The sequence below is a fragment of the Hevea brasiliensis genome, chromosome 14, assembly GCF_030052815.1.
Source record: "Hevea brasiliensis isolate MT/VB/25A 57/8 chromosome 14, ASM3005281v1, whole genome shotgun sequence".
Taxonomy (NCBI): domain Eukaryota; kingdom Viridiplantae; phylum Streptophyta; class Magnoliopsida; order Malpighiales; family Euphorbiaceae; genus Hevea; species Hevea brasiliensis.
The window spans coordinates 330,652-353,973 of NC_079506.1; the positions used below are offsets into that span (position 1 = coordinate 330,652).

At 30.5% G+C, this 23,322-nt stretch overlaps 3 protein-coding genes and 1 non-coding gene across 4 annotated transcripts; 2 read left to right on the top strand and 2 right to left on the bottom strand.

Moving 5' to 3' along the window:
- Positions 1-769: 769 nt before the first annotated feature.
- LOC131173137 (malonyl-coenzyme:anthocyanin 5-O-glucoside-6'''-O-malonyltransferase-like) lies at positions 770-2,285 on the top strand. The gene has a single exon (XM_058134994.1). It carries the CDS (start codon positions 790-792, stop codon positions 2,185-2,187), a length of 1,398 nt encoding a protein of 465 aa, XP_057990977.1. The 5' UTR covers positions 770-789; the 3' UTR covers positions 2,188-2,285.
- Positions 2,286-18,650: 16,365 nt separating this feature from the next.
- On the bottom strand, positions 18,651-19,596 carry LOC131173381 (extensin-like). Its single transcript, XM_058135693.1, has 2 exons — positions 19,001-19,596; positions 18,651-18,771 (listed from the first exon to the last, which is right to left on the bottom strand). The coding sequence occupies exons 1-2, from the start codon at positions 19,594-19,596 to the stop codon at positions 18,651-18,653; spliced, it is 717 nt and encodes a 238-aa protein (XP_057991676.1).
- Positions 19,597-21,384: 1,788 nt separating this feature from the next.
- Positions 21,385-21,938, bottom strand: LOC131173382 (uncharacterized). Its single transcript, XM_058135694.1, has 2 exons — positions 21,742-21,938; positions 21,385-21,613 (listed from the first exon to the last, which is right to left on the bottom strand). Exons 1-2 carry the CDS (start codon positions 21,936-21,938, stop codon positions 21,385-21,387), a joined length of 426 nt encoding a protein of 141 aa, XP_057991677.1.
- A 905-nt stretch (positions 21,939-22,843) lies between these two features.
- Positions 22,844-22,949, top strand: LOC131173502 (small nucleolar RNA R71). The gene has a single exon (XR_009143818.1). It is a non-coding gene; the product is annotated as a small nucleolar RNA R71 (small nucleolar RNA).
- The last annotated feature ends 373 nt before the right edge of the window (positions 22,950-23,322 follow it).

Consider the following 23,322-nt stretch of genomic DNA (forward strand, 5'->3'; position numbering starts at 1 on the left):
TTAGTCCATTTAATTTTAATGTATAAAATAATTTAGTCTCTAAAATTTTAATGTTTATAATAATTTTATCAATTATCAGAAGGATTAAATCGTTTAATATATTAAATTATAAAGACTAAAGTGCGATATAATGTAAAATATAAAAATTAAATAATTAATTTTTAAAAATTTAAGTACTAAAATGTAATATAATGTAAAATTTATGAACTAAATAATAAAATTTTTCAAAATTTAAAGACTAAAATATAATATATGATGAAATACAAAGATGAAATTATAAATTTTCCCAAAAAAAAAACTCTTTCTTTTAAAAATTAAAAAATATATATTATTATATTTAATTAAAATTAAAATTGAATAAAAAAGTTTTACTATCTAATTTTAGTCTATTTAAATCTTGAACTTGAACAGTTAATTTTAATCAGAAATTGGCCAGAACCGTCTTTAATTTAGTCTGTACATATAATTCTTTTGGTTGAATATTTTACATTCTCATTCAATACTAATAAAAATTTTTAAAAATTTGCCAATGTTTTCTCAAAATCATTTTGCAAGATTTTCAGTTTCAAATATAATCTAAAAATAAAAATTTCATGTAATATGTAGGAAAAAAAAAATTAACTTCTAGTGGAAAAAAATAGAGAGACAGAAATGGAGCAACCAACACTTTGGTCCCAACATATGAATTCATTACATAATATCAAATTTTATATGAACCTACCTAAAGTTTCCATCTCATAAATACCTGTCTTCTGTAGGCTAGACACAGTCCATCTCTCCCTCTTTCTCATGGCAAAATCCTCCAGTTTTAAAGTTCTTGAGCACGGCAAAGTTTCTCCACCACCCAATTCAGCTCCACCAACTACTCTCCCTCTAACTTTCTTGGACATACCTTGGCTTTTCTTCTCTCCAAGCCAACCTCTCTTCTTCTATGAATACCATCATTCCGCCTCTCACTTTCTTTCCTCCACTCTCCCCAACCTCAAGCACTCTCTTTCCCTTGCTCTCAAGCATTTCTTCCCTTTTCTGGGAAATCTTGTTCTTTACTCTTATGAATGTAATTATAAGCCCAAGATTGTTTACAGTGCAGGGGACTCTGTCTCATTTTCTGTTGGAGAGTCTAGTGGTGATTTCAGGAACTTTACTAGTAATCATGCAAGAGATGTGCATGAGTTTTACCCTCTTGTGCCTGAGTTGGCTACTAGTTGTGTAGCAACTGGGAAAGAAGGATTTATTCCTTTACTTGCAGTGAGAGTTACCATTTTTCCTCATATGGGTATTTGCATTGGGTTTTCATTTCACCATGTGGCAGCTGATGGGAGAACATTCAACAATTTCATCAAGGAATGGGCTTCACTATCTGCAAATTCTTGTTTCTTAATCAATTCTTTTCCATCTTTTGATAGGTCTGTGATAAAAGATCCATATGGGCTTGAGGAGATTTTCTTGAAGGAATTGTGGAAGAGAAAATCTTCACGAGAAATGGTTATAGGTACTGAAACCCATGTGGATTTGTCAAATATGGTTAGAGCCACATTTGTGGTGAGTTCATTAGATATGGAGAGGATCAAGAAACGGATCATTAGTAAATGCAAGGAAAAGGGTCAGCCAATGCCTATACATTTATCTCCATATGTATTAGCCTGTTCTTTTATTTGGGTTTGTTTAGTAAAAGTCCAAAATCAAATTGATCAAAATTATTATTCAGAAGAAGATCCAAATTATTTCGGGTTTATTGCGGGCGGTCTAACCCGGTTGGACTATCCGGTATCTGCCACATATTTTGGTAATTGTGTAGGATTTGGAAGATCAACAGCAATTAGGGGGGAATTAAAGGGAGAAGATGGAATTATTGTTGCTGCAAATGTGATTGGAAACAAGATCAAGAAGTTGGATAAAGAAATTCTTTGTGGGGCGGAAAGGTGGATCTTGGATTGGGAAGTGTTATTTGGATCAGAGGTCCATCTTATGATTTCTGGATCACCTAAATTGAATCTTTATGAGACAGATTTTGGATGGGGGAGGCCTAAGAAGATAGAGGATATTTCAATTGATAGGAGCAGAGCCATTTCACTAGCTGAAAGTAGAGATGTAGAAGGTGGAATTGAGGTTGGATTAGCTCTACCTAAGAGTCAAATGGAAGCTTTTACCTCTTTTTTCATTGAAGGCCTCAAGATTCTTCAATAATGACTCTCTCTCTCTCTCTCTCTCTCTCTCCAATAATTAATCTTTTTGTGGGGTGATTTGCTCCCAACTTATGGAAGTGATGTCTTATCACAAGTTGACTGTCTCTACCCTATCGTCATCTTTCAATAAGACAATACTTTATCATATTTATTTATTATGAAAGCCAAATAGAATCTATATATTATCATTTTACAATCAAAGGTTTTGTCACATCATCCATTGATTTTTTTGAAATCAATTGAACACTAATTTGATCATCTATTTAATAACAAATTTAATTATATTAATATAATAAAAATACAATTGAGAACACAATTTCCCATCTAGAAATTCATGAAATTATGATTTTCTTTTAAATTTCAAAGATTTTAAAAATAAAAATCATTAAAATTTAAATTTATGACTTTGAACCTTATAAATTATATAATTGATATTATATAACATGATTTTTTATATAATTTTTTTAATAATGATATTTCAAGGTGGGTGTGTCGTCGCTCTCATCAGCCTGCAAACCACGGAGAAAGCTTTTATATTTATTGTTTTGCAGTTTGTTGTCTTTTTCTCTTTTAAGGGCTTTTTTTTTTCTTTTTTTAATCTCAAACAGGCTGAAAAACCACGTGATGCCGTGAATATTATTTTTTTTATATTTATTATGTTAATATAATTAATAAAATAACTATATTAAAATAAAATATTATTCATATATTTTATAAATAAAATTGTTATCTATTAATAATTAATAAAATTATTTAATTAATTCTATTAAAATAAAATTTTAATCATTCACTATAATAATATTTGTTATATTTATATAATTTAATTTAAGACCTATTTAATATTAATAACATAACATTTATTATTCGATAAAGTAAAATTTAATGATAACAATATTTAATTGCCGAGTTTAATTTTTTTCCTAAATTTTTGAGATAGTAATACTGATTAAAACAATAAATTAAATAAGCCATCTAAAAAAAAAAGCCTAATATTATTCTCATGGTAATAGGTTTAGTATATACAAAAATATGTAAATAAATATTGTTTCTAAAATATTTTTTAATTTTTAACAAATAAATTAAATATATTTAAAATTAAATTTAAAAGTAAATCAAATTTAATTATTTACTACTTATAAACTAAATTTACACATATAATAGATTAAAAACTCTAAATAAATATTATGAAAAACTCTATAAATATAGTTTTTAATATATTTTTAGATGATGATGAAAGAATAGTAATGCCAATCAAATTTTATTATTTTAAGGTAGTGCTTATAGGAAAAAAAAATAGTGTAAGAAATATTGTTAAAATAGATCGTTAATTTTTTGTTATTATATATATTTTTTAATAACGATATGAGATTTTGACATCTTATTAATATAATATTAGTGTATAAAGTAAAATTCATTTTGTTGTCAGATAAAGCCATCTTAAAATAAATTTAATAAAGGTAATAATGATTAATGTGAATTTAATAATTAAATAGTGAAATAATTAAAAAAATAATAAAAATGACAATAATGGGAAAATAAAATAGTAAAAAATAATTTGAATTCATATAGTTTAAAATTAAACTAAAAATAAATAAAAATTTTAAATATAATTAATAAAATAAACACTTAAATAAAAATTTGAATTGGGTTCAAATATTCCTTTTAGAAGATTGAACTAATTAAAAAAAAAAAAGTAAAGTAGCATGTTAAAAGTTATAATATAAATTAAAAAAATTTTAAAAAATAATTTTTTATAATAAATTAAAAAAATTAAAAATAAATAAAATGGATAATGGAATAAATAATTTTAATGAAAATAAATAAAAATAATTGAAATAAAAATAAAAAATTGAAATATACAAATTACATGTATATATGATAGGCCATAGCAAGTACACCAACTATATACATAGACTCATAGAACCTAAATAAGTTTTACTGTTCTTAAAAATCTTATATATTTATAGCTTAAACTTATAATGGATGGAATCTATGCTAAAATTTTCGCTTTCTACAATGGTAAAGCTATATGCAAGTAGCTGGATGATTATTCTTGGAGCAGATGTTGACAAAGCTAGCTCTTTCAATATATTAATTAAATTGTATTAAAAATTAATTTAAAATTAAGGTTTCATTTATCTCATAAAAAATATTTTTTATATATTTTACACTAAAAAAAAAATTAATCAAAAATATTTTCATAATTAAAGAAAAAATTAAATTATTTTTAAGAAAAATTATTTCTTTTTTTTAAGAAAATTCATTTTTTTATTTTTTAGACTTTCATAATGTTATTAAAATATAAAAATACTTATACTCATATAAAATATATATTATTAATTTAATATTACAATCAAATAATAAAAGATATTTTTATAAAAAAATATTTTTAACAAAACAAACGGAGTTTAAATTAAATATGTTTTAATCACAAAAACTCAAAATAATTAAAAAAATGTTTTTATTCCTTTTTTCAAAAACATTTTTAATATGGTCCTCAATAACATTAAGCCACCAGCTAGATTTTCAAAAACTTATGTGCATGAGAATGGTGGTTTAGATGGTGATAAGTTGGACCAGATTTTTTCAACTATACAGAGTTCAATCAGCTCTGTTTCCAAATTTGATTAAGGCTGGGATTTCAAAGGTTCATAAACACATTGTAGTCCTAAATTGCATCATGAAATCCAGATTAATCTATTAAATATGAGTCAAAACTTTTAGAGTTGGGGTTAGAAATACTACAACAAATTTAGGCTTCAATAGTATATCTTATATGCTATTAAAAATTTAAAACATAGTGTTGATTAAAATTATCAGTAACACTTAGCAATGTGTATAAATCTTATAACCTAAAATTTTTAATCACACATGTATTATTTATTATTTAATATATTATTTTGATGTCTAAATATGTTAATTTAATGTTATTTATTACTTTAACATGTAAAATAATATTAAAAAAATATTATTAAAGTGGGAATTTATTATAGCGAAAAAAGGACGTTCTGGGTATGGCTTATGTTGCACAAAATTTGCAAGACCTGCTGCATGATCTCTCTCTCTCTCTCAACAGCTTCAGAGGAATATAATGATCCTGAACTATGAAATTAGAAGATGCAATCTTCTGGAATCATTGATTTTTGCAGATTAAACTTTCTTCCCTATTATAAATTTCACAAGTGAAAGAATAATCAAATGAAAATAAGGACAAAACAGATTACATACGTGAAGATCTCATTCTCAACAGAATAAGAGAACCAATGCTACAACTTTATTTAACATTTTATCTAATCATCTGAAAGTAAATAGATATGTTTAATGATGCATAGAATACGTGAAACTAAGATTGAATAAATGATTGCTTGCGAAGCATGGACACAGCTATAGATGGACTTTCTCCGTTTCGAAAACGTTTCCGACACAAAAATAGCAGAATTGAGTAGGGCTTATGATTATAAGTACATGAAAGGCTCGAGCTAAAGTACACCAAAGAAAACCTGTTTGACAAATATAATACGGCTTGTGTTGAAATCAAACCTAACATTAGAGGAGACAAATATTATTTTTTAAATTCAAACTGAATTAAAATTTGATGATATACTATTTAATTCAGTTTAATAGAATTTAATCGAATCATATACTTAAAAAAATATTCATTAACATTCCAAGAATTTATATTAAGAAGCATAGGATCTCATTAAAATGATGAAGAGCTGAGGTCTCTAAACAAGAAAGAACACGTTGAAAACCAGAGGCTTGATGCAAGACATATCTAATTTCTTAAATCCCAAGTCTCAATCTCTTTATATATATATATATATATATATATATATATATATATATATATATATATATATATATATATATATATATATATATATATAAAATAAATAAGACTTGTATATTTATATTTTAAATTCATAACGAATAATTGATATTTTTCTTTTCTTTTGCATAAAAATACTACTTTCATTAATATAATGAAATTACATCATTAATAACTAAAGTTTCAATAATTTGAAGAACTTAATCCAGAAAATTTTAAAAACATCACGAACACAATATTTTACAAATTTATGTGTAAAACTCTATCTTAAAAAGGTAGGTCAAAAGGAGAAGTTTGCTCAAATATCGTATGCAGCACAAAGTATATCTAAGTATAAACATCTGAAATGTATAATTTATAATCAAATACATTTATAAGTGACCCAATACTAAAACAGAGTAAACGAGAAATCATGAATTATGTTATTACCTTCTCGTGATTAAAAAGATCAGCTACACAGATGAAGCAAATCTCAAAAAAGAAAAGAAAAGAAAAAATCTGCAATTCCAGAAGGCAATCCCGCAATTATTTGCATAGAACATAACTCAAACCCCAAAATATATACCATATTATAAATGTTTAGCAACCTCTACTTTGAAATTAAATCTAAAAAGAGAAAACATATGAGTAAAAAAAAAAAAAACTTGGAATTCACACATAACCACATCAAACTTCGAAGTCCGTCATGTCGTCGTAGCACTACTAATTACCAAGTTCAGAAAGACTACTTTGGTTAGTGACAAAGACGGATGAAAGAAATATATAATTAAGCAATAAAATTAATATGTAAATTCACTCCTATAATGTAATTAAAAATAAAGTTACCTTTTATTACATTCCAAAGCATACGTTAATTTAATTTTTAATTAATATATTACTTAAAATTATAATATGTTAAATTTTTATTAATTAAATTATGTATAGGTAAGAATCACCACTCTCTGCTTCCATTTGACTCTGTTTTCCATAGTTCCGGCTGACTTAGCTTTGGCTATGCTTTGAGTGCCTTTTGCTTTTGGAGCTTCTTGACTTGGGTTGGAAAAGCTCAATGCTTGCCAGAGGTTCCCTGGGGCAGCTCTTCGGCCCTTGTGCCGGCGGTGTTTTGATTGTTTTCCAAGTGTTTACCCGTTCATGTTCTAAACCCATTTACATTAGGGTTCTGTATTTGTGGGCTTTGATCTTCTCTCCTTTGGACTTGTATGCAGGGGCCTTAGGCTCTTTGTTCTCAGGCCATCAACTTTCCATCTGGCCTTGTTTAATGGAATAAATCATATCTTTCGATTTTTTTATTTTTTTTTAAAAAACCTCAACTTTTTAGCATTGGATCCCACGTGATAAAAAATTAGCCGGTGACAGCTTGCAGCTGACAGCGGCCAATTAACGTTCAAATTCTTTAATAACCAGCCGCTTTCTTTCTTGATTTCCCATTCCCCAAATTCAAGTTGGCGATCCACCTGTCCACGTTCTCTGTGGAGCCCCACACGGCTTCTTTCCCTATATATATCTTTCATGCCTCTCCCCTTCTCTACACTTCATTTTCAAGAATCAAACACATCTACTTCTTGTTTAGCTCTCTCTCTCTATTTCTCTTGTTCATCATTTCAAGATTTATAATGGCATCTGCTTCATTCAAGTCTTTGGCTCTTGTTTTCTTGGTGGCAGTTCTTGCTGCCGCTAGTGCTGCTTCAGCTCAAGATTTGTCACCAGCACCGGCTCCAGATCAAGGAGCAGCTTTTTCTTTGGGGATGTCTGGGGCTGTCATTTGCTCTTCTCTCTTCTTGTCTATGCTTGCTCTGTTGAAGCACTAAAATCTCTTTTTGTTGCCAGATCTGAGATGGGTTTTTCTATTTTATTGTTTATACATAGTGAATATACATATCATTACTGCATATGCTATTTGGAGAGAGATTCTATGATGGATTGAGATGAGGGTTATTGTTCTTTGATTCATTGGTTCAATTACAGAGTGGAATAAATTAAGGATTGATATGGATTTTATTGTATAATTATGATTATGTTGAGGATGATTTATATACATTGGACCTTTTTATGTACAAGTATTTGATCATTAGTGGAATTATATTTATAGAGATTCAAATTTTCCCATCTTACATGAGTTTTTCTCATTCCTTCTGTTTATCTTATAGGATGAATTCTAAATTTGAGCTGCTTTCTTGCTCATAGCAAATATACAAAAACTGAGGCTTTTCTTTTTATTTAATTTCAATTAATATTAAAATTATTTAAAATATATTAATTACATAATATTAAAAAATTATTTAAAATTAAATTTAATAAATTTTAATAATTAAAACGTTAACATAATAAAATAATTTTTTAAAATTATTTTTTAATAATATTTAAAATGACATTTTTTTCTTTTACTTAAAAGGAATTTTATCTCTCAAATCACAATCCTGATTAACTATCGTAGCCATATTCCATTGCAAATTTTTAGCCAGGAATGTTGAATACAATTCCAAGAAAATTTTATAATGGAATTTGCCCAAAATATTTCTAGAACCCTCACCATGTTCTACTTACCTTGGTAATCCGATTTCATATTTATTGACATAAAACATAACTTAAAACCCTAATTTTACTCTATAGTCTAAAGTATAAGTCTTAGCAAAAGAGCAAATAAAATGAGTTTATAGGTTACCTACTTTGACATTATTTTAATCTAAAAAGAGCAAAAATGAGTAAAAAAAAAAAAAAACCTTGGAATTCACACATGACCAAATCAAACTGCCAAAGGCCATTATGTAATTAGAAATAAAGTTACTTTTTTCTACATTCCAACATTTACATTAATTTAATTCATAATTAATATATTACTTAAAATTATAATATGTTAAATTTTATTAATTAAATTATATTTAGGTAGGAATTTTTTAAAAATACTCGTCTTTTTGGCTTTGGATCCCACATAAGAAAAAATTAGCCGGTGACAGCTTGCAGTTGACAGCAGCCCATTAACGTTCAAATTCTTTAACAACCAGCCGCTTTCTTGCTGGACTTGTAGTCTTCAATTGCGTTTCTTGATTTCCCATTCCCCAAATTTAACTTGGTTGTTCGCCAGTCCACGTTCTCTGTGGATCCCCCACGGTTTCTCTCCTCATATATATCTTTCAGGCTTCTCCCTTCCTCTTCACTGCACATTTTCAAGAATCAAACACGTCTGCTTCCTGTTTAGCTTTCTCTCTCTCTCTCTCTCTCTCTCTCTATTTCTCTTGTTCATCATTTCAAGATTTAAAATGGCATCTGCTTCATTCAAGTCCTTGGCTCTTGCTTTCTTGGTGGCAGCACTTGCTGCTGCTGGTGCTGCTTCAGCTCAAGATTTGGCACCAGCACCAGCTCCAGATCAAGGAGCAGCTTTTTCTTTGGGGATCTCTGGTGCTGTTATTTGCTCCTCTCTCTTCTTGTCTATGCTTGCTCTGTTGAAGCACTAAAGATCTCTTCTTTCCGCCAGATCTGAGATGGGTTTTTCTAATTTATTGTATCATTACTACATATGTGCTTTGTGGAAAGAGATTTTTTGATGGATGGAGGGATGAGGGTTACTGTTATTTGATTCATTGGTTTAGTTACAAAGTGGAATAAATTAAGGATTGATATGGGTTGTATTGTGCAACTATATATGATTATGTATTTGATTATTGGTGAGATTATATTCATAAAGAGATTCAATTTTTCCATCTTACATGTGTTTTTCTCATTCCTTTTGTTTGTCTTACTGATTGAGTTCTAAATTTGTGTTCCTTGTAGCAAATATGCAAAATCTGAGGCTTTCTTTTATTTCTTTTTAATTAATATTAAAATTTGACACTAAACTAAAACTCATTAATAAAATTAATTTTCATACCATTTTGGATGATATTTGTCAAGCAAGGTAGGATTAATTTTGACAAGAAAGTTTGAGTAATGGAAAAGGAAAAATGGGGAGGTGTAAATTTATCAAAACATGGGTTCCCACACAAAATTTTGGTGCTTCAGTTTAAATCATGATTCGTATTCATAGTCCATTCCAATTTTTGAGTTAGAAATTTTGAATATAATTCCAAGAAAATTGTATAATGGCATCTGCTACATTACAATGGAACGAAAATGGAAGGCTTCAATGTCATGATTCCTTGCAGCTGTTTTGGGGGGGCAATAGAGGTATTTGCTTCCTTGAAATTTTGTTTAACAGAAGATAGGGCACTCTAATTTTTTTTTCAACCTCAATAACATTTTTAATAACTTAATTTTCAATGAAATAAAGATTTGGGATATTTTTTTAAAAAAAATTGGAATAAAGAAAAAAAAATCAAAATTTATTATTTTTACAAAGCACCTTATTTTTTTTTTAATAATTACACCTTAAACTATTGTTAATAGTGCAATTATACTCAAAGTTAACGAGAACTAGAGCCTTAGTTATATTAGATTATTAGGGTTTAAGTTCAATAATTCGGAGAATTAAAATATGTCTGAAATGCCAATTCTATTAATTTTTAATTATGTGGTTGATGATGGGATATAATTGTACTTTTATCAATAATTTAGAATATGATTTTTAAGAAAAAAAAAGTTCAGACTACAATTATAAAAATAAGTAAGGTTGAGATTTCTAATTTTACAAAAAATTTAATTAAATTATATCTAATTTGTTGATGGTAATTATATGATGGATTGCGTATATTCATTCATCTTCTCTTACTATTTATTCTAAACCTTTTATTAATTAAATATATAATTATATTTATGAGTTTCCTTCTAATGGGTTTAAATTTCTGGACCTATACAACTTATGACAGCTTCAATTCTTGTTTTAGAAATTAAAATGAATAATAATTTATTCATTTATGACCAATTCCAAATTTTCAAAGAAGGAATAATCATTTTTTCCTAAAAAAATAATGAAAATAGCCATAGAAGAAATTGCTTTATAGCATAATAATTTAATTAGGGTCACATGTCTAACGTTTTATTAAAATAATTAGGGCAAATAATAATTTAATCCCTAAAAGTTGGTAAAATTGACAATTTAATTCATATATTTTTAAAATTAAGTAATTTAGCTCAAAGATTTGATATAACATATAACTTAATCCATGTGTCTAATATTTCAACTAATTGACTATTGATTGTAGTATAAATAATTAAAATATCCTTAACTCTATATTTCTAATTGAAACGATTTAATTTCTACGGTTTTATACTATAAACAAAATAATTTATTGATTTAAATTTTACAAATGAAGTAGTCCCTTGATTAAATTATTTTGTTTATAATACAAATTTTTAAGGACTAAATTATTTAAGTTATCAAATATTTAGAGTTAAAAGTATTTTAGCTATTTTTGCTATAATCAATAATAAATTCGATGAGTAATTGAATAGAATGACTAAATTATAAGTTTTACTATATTTCAACAACGACGAAATTACTTAAATTTAAAAATTTATAGATTAAATTATAGATTTTATTAAAATTTATAAACTAAATTATAATATATCCAAATAATTAATATTGCATTGTCTTTTTTGACAACTAAGAAATTGTTTTTTTTTCTGGTTAGAACAACTAAGGGAATTATTGTTGACCAAATTTTTTTTAAAATATATTATCAGACCAAAGAATTGTCTAATAATTCATTATGTAATATATAATAAGCAAATGATAAAATATAAAAAAAATATTAATCAAAAGATATGACAACAATAAAATAAATATTAACGTTCAAATTCTTTAACAACCAGTCGTTTTCTTGCTGGACTTTCTTGATTTCCCACTCCCCAAATTCAACTTGGCGATCCACCTGTCCACGTTCTCTGTGGAACCCCACGCGGTTTCTTTCCCTATATATATCTTGCAGGCTTATCCCTTTCTCTTCACTTCTCATTTTCAAGAATCAAATACATCTACTTCTTGTTTAGCTTGCTCTTTCTTGTTCATCATTTCAAGATTTAAAATGGCATCTGCTTCATTCGAGTCCCTGGCTCTCGTTTTCTTGGTGGCAGTTCTTGCTGCTGCTGGTGCTGCTTCAGCTCAAGATTTGGCACCAGCACCAGCTCCAGATCAAGGAGCAGCTTTTTCTTTGGGGACGTCTGGAGCTGTGATTTGCTCTTCTCTCTTCTTGTCTATGCTTGCTCTGTTGAAGCACTAAAGATCTCTCTTTTTTGCCAGATCTGAGATGGGCTTTTTTTTTTTAATTTATTGTTTATATATATTGAGATATACATATCATTGCTACATATGTACTATGTGGAGAGAGATTTTTTGATGGATTGAGAGATTGAGGGTTATTGTTATTTGATTCATTGGTTTTACAGAGTGGAATAAATTAAGGATTGATATGGATTTTATTGTATCACAATGGGCAATACAAGTACAGCTCAGTTTTCTAGAAAATATGACCATTTCAATTCAGTTGTTTTAGAAATTAGAATGAATAATAATTTATTCATTTAAGACCAATTCCAAATTTTCGAAGAAAGAATAATCATTTTTTCCTAAAAAAAGAAATGAAAATAGCCATAGAAGAAAATGCTTTATGAGGATAATAATTTAGGAATATATGAATGTGTGTCGGTAACATTTCATGACAATAATTAATACGCATCTGTCTTTTTTGACAACTAAGAATTTTTTTTTTTTTTAATATTATCAGATCAAAGCATTTCATAATAATTTAAGATATTATACAGAATAATCAAATGATAAAATATAATAAATAATATATCAAAAGATATGACGAAAGAATATGAAAAAAAAAAATTATTTAAAATTTTCTTCATATTTATGACCCACCCTTTTTTTTTCTCTTTAGGTTTTCAATAATGTTTTATATATATATGGTTTTAGTATTTGTAAATTAATTTAGCGGTAGATTCATTTCTCAATTTAAATTTGATGTCAAATTTGAATTTTTATCTTATCTTTATTATAAAAAAAATTCTACATAGTTAAATAGAATAGAATAAGCAGATTTATTTAAAGTCAATTTTCACTTGTTTATAAATTTAGTAGTAGTTTCTGTTAGTAGTATGCCATAGAGCATATCATTTAGTATGTATCTTGTACATGTTTTATTAATAAAGGCATTTTCACTTTTCCGTCTACATAATATATTTATGTGTAATAGAAAAGGTCAATTGATATTTTGTTAGAAATTCTATTCTTAAGTTGTTAAAAATATGAGTGACAATATTTCTAACACAAAGTATCATAAATAGGTTCACAATCGAGGACACTTCATAATAAGGACATGACTTATTCAAAAAGATTGTATTCATATTTGTTCTCAAGTTATTTATATGAGATATAAATAAGATGGAATGGTGAGTCTCATGCCATATGACAACATGATAGGCACTTATAAATGATAAGTAGGTCAAACCAATGACAGTTATGACAAGCACATGGAGTTTATTCTTGTCAATGCATTGTTATAAATCATATCAGTGCATATAATCTTTAGACTTGAGATAGCACAGTTATCTTGTATATAGATAGTTTGAATTTGATACTGCTTTCATACTTGTACTGTGTATGGGTATATGGGCATGTGTTGGCTCCTACTCGTTATATATGGAGGTAGGTGTTGATCAAGAAGGAATTTGTTCCTCTAAGTAAATAGAGATAAAATCCTATGTTCATTTAATTGTTCTTGATATTTCAAGTTCCTGGCCAGGATCGATAGATTTATTCAGAAAGAGTTTCTGATGAGAAAATCCTTTTAATCAAGAACTGGAATTAAAAGAGAACATAATATTAATAGCAAATGGAGTTTGACATAAACCATGACTCCAGCTTGAGTTGGGATTTTGTAACAGAGAGATTCTAGTGCATGGTAACATATGATTATAGGTTCATTTAAGGTAAACCTTATTACTGATTGGGTGGCCATGATATGCTATGCTAGGTGTTAACCATGGTCTATGAGGTACATAAAATGATTTAGAGAAATCATTTATGGTAAGAAAGAGTTCTGTTGATATTAAGAGTTGATATCATATCTCATTGTCAATTAGTGATGAGCCTAGTAAGTCACTGATGTGGCGAATCCGCAAGTATACGGGTCGTCTCAAGTAATAAAGTGATGAATCAAGTATCGTTCCCACGAGGATTTGCAGTTTGAGTACCAAACTATGAATGAAGTGATTATTTGGGCTAATGATTAAGGGATAAATGGTAAATGTAAATGAGCAAAGTAAATCGATTAATCTAATTAGAATATGGGTAAAGAGCAAACTAATAAATTCTAAATCTAGTTTGCAATTAAACTAAATTAACAATGGGTAATTCAAATCAAAGTCTAATTATGTTTAAAGTAATTACAGAGTTGGGGGTTTATGAATAAATTAATTGGGATTTGTCTTGGGCATTCCAATTTTTTAGGGAAAAATAGAGTTTGAAGGAAATTGATTCTAAATTCCTTTGATATCTTTTTCAAGCAAACCAAAGTATGTTCTAAAATAACCAAACCTACTTTTCGTATGTTATTTGATTACTTTAAAACCCATTAAGTTTTGTAATCAATAATTAATTCCTCTTAAAATCCTAGTTTATTTCTAAATCTAGGTGATTTTAAGTTCCAATCCTTGATTATCTATCAATGACTTTCACCTTTCGGTCCTTCAATCAAAGATTAACACAATACCTAATGGGTACCAACATTAGGCAAGTAAATCAAGCACACAAGGAATAAATCAAAACTTATATTTATGTAAAATAAGGAAATACCCAGTCCAAATCCACAAATTAATCTAAAACATATTTCCCAACTCTGAAATCCAAAGAGTTTACTCACTCATAATGGTATTTACAAGAAAGATTGATGGAAAAGTAAAGAAAAACATGATAAGAGGACTAAAATAGAAAAACCCAGGTAGAAGAACCCAAAACTCTGACTTCTGGAGCTCCAAAAATGGTTGCAGCAGCTCCTCTCCAAAAGAAATGGCGTCTCCTTGTCTCTCTATTATATTTTCTTTCCTTTTTGTTTCTCCTCCTTTTTCTCTTATGGCAAAAACTAAGAAATGATGAATTTATATGGTCCCAAAAAGTTGCCCTAAAAGTAAATAAGAGCCAAGGAGTGGATAGGAAATGAGGTGTAAAATTATCCAAGTCAGCAGCATTATTCACGTTCTGGGCAGTCTGCTTAGGGTACGGCTTAACCCTAAGCAGCTTCTTAGCAAATTTCACGATCGTGCTATGCGCTTAAGGTTGCGGACCCTCAAAGAAATCTCGGCACTTAGAGTAAAATAGACTTTTCACTCATGCTTGACTTGTGCTGCACCTTAAGCACTGCCGCTTTACCCTAAGCAGGATCTTAAGCAAAGTCTCAAGCAAATTTCGGCTAACTTGCTCTTTCAAGGCTTGATTTCTTCAACTTTCCTCTGTGCTTAAAGAACTCCAAATTTCTTCAAATCACTTCCTAATGCACTCATTGATCTTCGATTTGCCACAAAATCCTATCAAAAACAACAAAATTACAAAAATCAAATATAAAGTATCTAAAGTTAATAAATAAGCTAAAATAAAGCTAAAAACATAAAATATACTAAAATATAAGGGCACAATTGATGCAAAACTACCCTAAAATGCCTATATGAAATGAGTGTAACAAATTCCCCCAAATTCAAACCTTTGCTTGTCCTCAAGCAAATTAAAAACAATTAATGCAATTTGGGGTACCTTACCTTAAATTTATGAAAATTACTAATCCAAACTTTCAAGCTTACCTTTAGCCACCAACAAACCATATACCCACTTTCAAGGTGCAAAGAATTCAATCCTTACCAAAGTTATCACCGCTTAGCCTTGGGTCAATTATTCATATCATCAAGCCCAAACCAATCAATCACAAAGAATAATCATGCCTAAATAGACTATAGGGTAATCAACAAACTAAAGTGTCTTAAATAATGATGAAAGTAAATGAATGGATTAATGATATCACAATCCCATAGGCAATTCTCCTATTCCAATCTCCACTAATGTAGTAAAACACCATCAAAAGATTAAAAGGACTTTCAAGAGTTATAATGGGGCCAAGGGGGTGATAATGTGGCTAACAAGGAAAGGATAAAAGTAACAAAATATGAGAATAATCAAATTATTAAAAGATCAAGACACACAAATTTTTTTTTTTTTTTGAATCAAATGGGGGAAGGAACTTTACAACTATTCACTAATGCTAGCATATAATTTTGAAGCTTTTAGAGGGACTACATAAATAACATTGACTTTGAATTATAATTGTCCATTTCAATTCACCCCCAAACTCATTTCTTTGTGTACTTGGGTGGTGAATTACTTTACATACCATAATTGAATTTGCTAGCTTTTTTTTTTTTTTTAATCACTTCTCCCAACTAATTATTATTATTATTATTATTTTAATTGTATCTATCACTCAAAGAATTATTCTTATGGAGGGTAGGTAAGTGTTTGGGTTTATGGCTAGGTATTAATATGGGTTCCAAAGGAATAAGAGGGATAAATGTAGGCTCAAATTGGTTCCAAAGGAAAATTTTTAAGTGAGGTTGGCTAAGGTTAAAATATGGGTTTAAAATTCAAAGAATGCCTAGATCATTTCTTTCTCAAGTGCATACTATGATTTCACCTTGAAAGGTTTAGAAAGATTGTTTTAGGATTGGTGAGACATCAATTAGCTACTTCTCACCCTAGAGTTTTCTCTAGGCACTCAAAGTCAACACAATTGATTGGGTGGCCTTTGGCTAAGAAGATATAAACTAAAACAAGAATCTAATAATTTTGCACCTATCCAGAACTTTCAATCCATCAAACCCTTCTAAAAGTAAGCTCAATTGCTCTTCAAGGCAATTTTCAATCCTCTAAGGATAAGGTAAAAAATTATTTTTATGATATGCATGATCCTAAAATGAATGCATAAATCAAATTAAAACTAAGTGTATTCTATATGAAAACTATATGCAAATGTATGTATATGGGTATAGACATGTGTGTGGTATATGTATAAGTGTATGGATTATCTATATATGGATGAATGAAATGCAATAAATGAATGAATGAAAATTTTAAAGAAAATTTTAAAAATTTTGCAAAAATTTTGCCCTCACCCCCAAACTCAAATGAAACATTGTCCTCAATGTCTAAAATGAATGCAAAGATGGGCAAAATTGTGTAAACTAATCAATTAATGAAATATATACAATTGGGGATTAAATCAATATAAGCTCAAGTATTTCAAAATTAGCTCAAAATGATATTAACAATGAAGCTTTAGAGAGAAAAATGTGAAAAAGTATCCCAAATGTATGAATTTACACTGCTTAAGATGTTGCTTAACCTATTGCGTAGGGTAAGCAAAAGCATAAGCATTGGCAACATACCATAAGCATAAATAGTAAAAGGGTAAGCTCTTACCTCCAAATGATGTTAAACATATGCAGCTCAAAGGAGATTGTGCAACTCATCAATATCAACAAAATTAGGACTGAATAAAAGATAAAGTACAAAAATAATGTGCAAGAAGATGAAAAAGTGTAATGAAATAAGATCTAACAGTTAAATCAAGAATTAAACCAAAGAGCATTCATAGAATAACTATATCCATATCAGAAGATAAAATAAAATAAACTAAACTAAAGGAAATGAATGCAAATATAATCATAAAAACTAATTACCAAAGTATTACAACTATTACTAAAGTTTGAAGATTAAAATAAACAGATTACAAAATAAACCTAAAACAGAGACTAAAACTGAATTGAAGAACTAAAACTAGTACTAAACTATCACATCGCTTAAGCTCATTGTCAAGGCTTTGTTGTCGTATTAGGTCCGCCTGTGTTCTACGGTAGGTTCATTGTGATCTGAAGCTTCAGAAGCAGTTTCCAAATTTTCTGTGAGGTCTTTCATTTCTTGAAGCATGTATTGGCCCCAATGATATAAATTGTTATAAGATTGGGCCAATTTGTTGTAGAGCTCCAACATTTGAAGTTGTTGCTGCTTCTGCTTCTTTTTAAGAGATGAAAATCTCTTTTTAAGTTTCTTTTCTAGCTTCTTCTTTTGGTTGACCTGGTGCTGACCCATGGTATCAATTTTAACTTCTAAGCTCTTCAAGGTTGCAAGGATATCTATGGTGTCAGGTGAGGGAACAGATGGTTGGACAGTGAAACTGGCTACTTTGGATTCCAAGGATCTTAAGAGGGACAAAATATCTGCTGAAACTGTGGGGCAGTGGTTGTTTGGGGTTCTGCTGGTGCAAAGGTAGTTAGTTTTGGAGTACCACTGGCTTCAGCATGCTGCTGTAACAAAGCATAGGTATGTCCTACTTTCTCACAAAGATCCATGTGTAGCAACATTGTGTTGTCTATATATGATTCAACAGACACTGGCAGTAGCTTATATAGACTAGCATCAAAGCTAAATGAACTGGCTATGGCAGTTATATATCCTCCAAAGACTATGCTACCTTTGGTATGCTTTGTGACAGTTTGGTGCCAATGAGTAGCTAGGAAATGGGCTGTGCTAACTTGTTTTCTCTCCTTCATGCACCACAAGAAAAATAAATCTCCAGTACCCACAATGCTGTTACTATGTCCCCTTCCTAAAACAGTGTAAGAGATAAATCTATGGAGGTATTTCAACACATGATTGACTATCCTAGAGGCTTTTGTTGTCCTCTGTCTGTAATAACCCCCATAAGGTGCAATATCTTTCCAGAACTTAACAGGGTCATAGATGGTTTGTTACCACTCAATACTTTTATAGCCCGAATCCTGAAAACCAAAAATTTCATTCATAGAATCCATGTCTAACTCCCTATCAATGCTAGCACATCGAAAATAAATCACATCCTTATGCTCAGGTATTGTTGGTTTGAAATTCAGCCTTAAGGAACTCAAAAATTCTAAGGTCAAATCCTTGTACACTGATTCCCTAATCCTAGCAAACTTAGTCCAGTTGACAGCATCTAAATAGGCAAATACAGAGTCATAAATGCCTAACTCTTTTAAAATCTGCTCATCCATGTATTTGTTCGCCAAAATAGGTTTAGAAGCTAAACTCTCATAAGCATTTTTCATATCCATGTATTTAAAAGCCCAAGGTAATGGAGAAAGTACCTCCTCTATATCATTGGCAGATGACATAGGTGCTGCTGGAGCAGTGGCAGGCTGGGGAGAGTTTAAGGGTGACTGAGGTACAGGGGTTTGAACCGCTGGTGATGGAATTTGCGAGGAGGACCTAGTTTTTTTGCTGACTGGTTCAGAGGAAAGTTGAGGTGGAGAGTTTAAGTCCAAAGGAACAGAGGGCGTTCCTTTTCTTTTTTCGACAGTGGCTTTCTTGGGTCTACCAGCAGCCTTTTTAGTTTTACCTTTAGATTTGGTTTGAGCTGGCGCAGGTTCAAACATTGGTTCTTGGAACTGAGTTTCGAAAATGGGTGTTTCATTTTGTGGCTCATTTTGTGGCGAGAGGGGGGTCGGCGGAATGAGGGTTGGTGTTTGGCTTTGGGGTAGTGGTGGTGTTTGCGGTGGTGGCGATTGAGGTAGTGGTGGACTGGGACTGGGGTTAGGGTTTGTGGGTAAAGAAGATGGAGTAGCCATTTTCGATTTGACAGAGCATTGAGATTTTCTGGGCTTGGGTTTGTGGGTGGACCACATCTTGGTTCTCACCATTTAATGAAGAGAAATAAACTCTTCAGCTTCCCTAGAAATACCGAAAAAAATGGTGTGGGAAGGGAGTCGGCGGAATGAAGCTTTGGTTTATCGGGAGTTTGGGCGAGGGCTTCATAAAAAAAAAATGGCCGAAATTTTGGGCTTTTTAAAATGTAGGGCAGACATCTGGTAATTTGAGTTATGCTTGGGGTTAAGCATAGGGTTCAGCAGAATTTGCATAGGATATAGCTTAGTAAGCAACATCATCAGCAAGTTTCGGCAGGTTTTGGGAAAAATTGTGATTTTACTTACCAAAAACAGTCCAAATGCTATGGAATGCTATCATAACCCTCAGCAATTACCAAATGCACATTAATACCACAAAATTGAAAAATTTAAGCTCATCATCTCTCATAAACTTATCAAGCATGATACAAGCATGTGGTAATTAGCTCAAATTAGGCACCAATTGTGATTACCTTTTTGCAAACTTAATGAAATGGTCTCATTCCTAAACTTATACCAAAAGCACATTTTCAAAGAAAGATTTGAGACAAGTTTGGACATTCAAAATTGCAAAAAAAACATAGAAATTGACTTTTTAAGCAAAGATGAACAAAGAGCTTGAGCAAGAATAAAAATTAGCAGACTACAAAAACTAGCAGTAATTCAAACAAAAACATGTAAATTTCTAACATATTACAAAACTATATATACATTAAAATGTAAAACTTAACAAACACTATTTTTGTACTTTAATAAAGCTCACATCAGTCCTAAATATCAAAATTGATCCTCATTCAAGTTGCATTTAACAGAATTTACACAAGATACAAAATTAAACATGTGCTATCAAGAAGATTGCAATATCAGCAATTTAGCACAAGTTTAAAAGTATTACTGTTCACAGGTACTGGATAAAGTGCAGTATTTTGCTTTATACTTGCTCTCTTTCAATTCTTTGTATTTGCTACATATGTTAATTTGCCCAATCTTCATGAATGACCTACAAAAGATAAACAAATGTCACTTTTGAGTTTAATGAGGGTAAAAGCTAAAAATGAAATGAAATAGAAGATTAATAAACTATAAAAGGATACGCTTGGGTTGCCTCCCAAGAAGCGCTTGTTTAAGGTCTTAAGCTTAACCTTCTTTTTAAAGCTCATGGTGGTTGGAATTGGAAAATGTTACCTCCCTTCACAACAGGTGCTGAAATGAATTTATACTTCAACTTTTTCCCATTATATGTGAAAATACTTGTTGCTTTGTTCAGAATCCCAACTATATCTTGAAGATTATTCTTACAAATTTTAGATGAATCTCCTCTTTTGAGTGATTTTGATGGAGGCTTGAGCTTAACTTTTGAAGCTTCATTGTTAATCAAATGAGATGGTAAAGCTGACTTTTTCTTTCACACTTTATGCTGATTGCATTGCATTGGAATGGCTTGATTTTCCTCTAGTTTAGTAACTTCAGTTTTAGCATCATGCTCTATAACATCTACCCTATAATAAGAATTCATCACAGCTAGTTTCTTGGAATGTTGGAATAAATTAAACTCTATTTCCTCCTCCCCCACTGTCAACTTCAATTTCCCATTCTTTACATCTATATTAGCTCCTGCAGTGGCTAAAAATGGCCTTCCAAGTATGATGGGCGTTCTTACATCCTCCTCCATCTCTAGTACAATAAAATCCACTAGAATGAAAAACTTCCCAACTTTTAATGGTACATTCTCTAAATCCCAACTGGATACTTTATAGATCTGTCAGCTAACTGCAAAGAAATAGTTGTGGGCTTTAGATCTCCAACCTTTAACTTCTCACATATGGAAAGTGGCATCAAGCTAACACTAGCCCCCAAGTCACATAATGCTCTCTCAATACTTGTTTCTCTAATGTGACATGGTATGGAAAAACTTCCAGGATCTTTCAGCTTAGGTGGGAGCTTGTTCTGCAATATAGAACTGCACTCCTCGAAGTGCAACAGCTTTCATAATCTTCCAACCTTCTTTTATTTGATAAAATCTCCCTAAAAAACTTAGCATAAGAAGGCATTTGAGAAATGACATCGGTGAATGGAATGTTGATATACAACTTCTTCAAAACTTTAAGGAATTTCCCAAAATGCTTATCTAATTGTGCTTTCTGAAACCTCTGAGGAAAGGGCAATGGTCGCTTGTATGGTGCAGGAGGAACATATTTCTCTTCAATTTTCTTTTTATCTTCTTTCTCTTCATTTGCTTCCTTACTAGCTTTAGCTTTAGTTGAAGTGGATTCACTCTCACTCATCTTTCTTTTCTTTCAACTTTACTTCAATTTCGTGTTCTTCCCCCATTACCTTTCCACTTCTTAAAGTAACAGCATTGCACTGCTCCCTTAGATTTTCTGGCTGGCTAGGGAGCTTCCCAAATGCTTTGTTATTTGAAGAGCTAGCTTGTTGAGCTATTTGATTCTCTAACATCTTGTTGTGTGTTGCCATTTGATCTACTTTAGATGCTAATTGAGAAATCATATCTTGTTGACTTTGATGGCTTACAAGTAGAGTCTCAATCATAGCTTCTAATCTAGCTATCTTGTCTGGTTATGCTTGTTGTGGTAGAGGTGGAGCAGGTGCATTTTGAGGTTTAGGAATCCCAGGAGGACCTCTATTCTGCTAAAAATTCTGATGTTGTTGATACCTAAAAGGTTGCTGAAAATTTTGATGTTGTCCTTGTCTACCTCCCCAAGAGAAATTGGGGTGGTTTCTCCATGCTGGATCATAAGTTGCAGAAAATGGGTTACCACCTGGTCTTTGATTGTAGTTCCCCACATAATCCACTTGCTCACTTGAAAAATCTTGATTAAGTGCAAAAAAATTAGCTGCACAATTGACATTTGCAGCTCCAACTTCTACTGAATTACTAGAACCTCCAGTTGAAGAATTTACTTTCATGCTTAGCTTGTCCATCTTCCTTGTCAAAGCATCAAACTTAGCATTAATCATATTCATGGCATCAAGCTCAAACATACCAGCTGGTTTCTTGATCTCATTCCTCTCACAACTCCATTGGTAGTTGCTATAAGCAATTTTATCAAGAGCGTAAAAGCTTCATCTTGATTTCTCCATAAGATCACCTCCGTAAGATGCATCAATTGTACTTCTAATAGCTGGTGAAACTCCATTGTAAAAGTGTTGAACAAGCATCCACTTAGGAATCCCATGATGTGAACATCTCCTTTGCAAATCCTTGTACCTCTCTATGCTTCATACAAGCTCTCATCATCTCTAGGTTTGAAAGAAGTCAGCTCATTTCTTAGCTTAGCTGTCTTGCTTGGTGGAAAATATTGAGCTAAAAATGCTTGAGAAAGTTTATCCCATGTTATGATAGAACCCGGTGGCAATGAATGTAACCACTCTCTAGCTCGGTCCTTCAGAGAAAAAGGAAATAATCTGAGTTGAATTGCATCATCAGAAACTCCATTTATTTTCAACATATCACTGATCTCAAGAAAGTGTGCTAGATGCACTGTGGACTTTCACTTGGATTTCCTCCAAATTGTGATTGTTGTACCATCTGACAGAGTGCAGGCTTCAATTCAAAATTATTAGCTTCTACTCTTGGTCTTGTGATACTTGGCATGAAATCCCCAATGTTAGGATAGGCATGATCCTTCATAGAGTGGTTGTTATTGT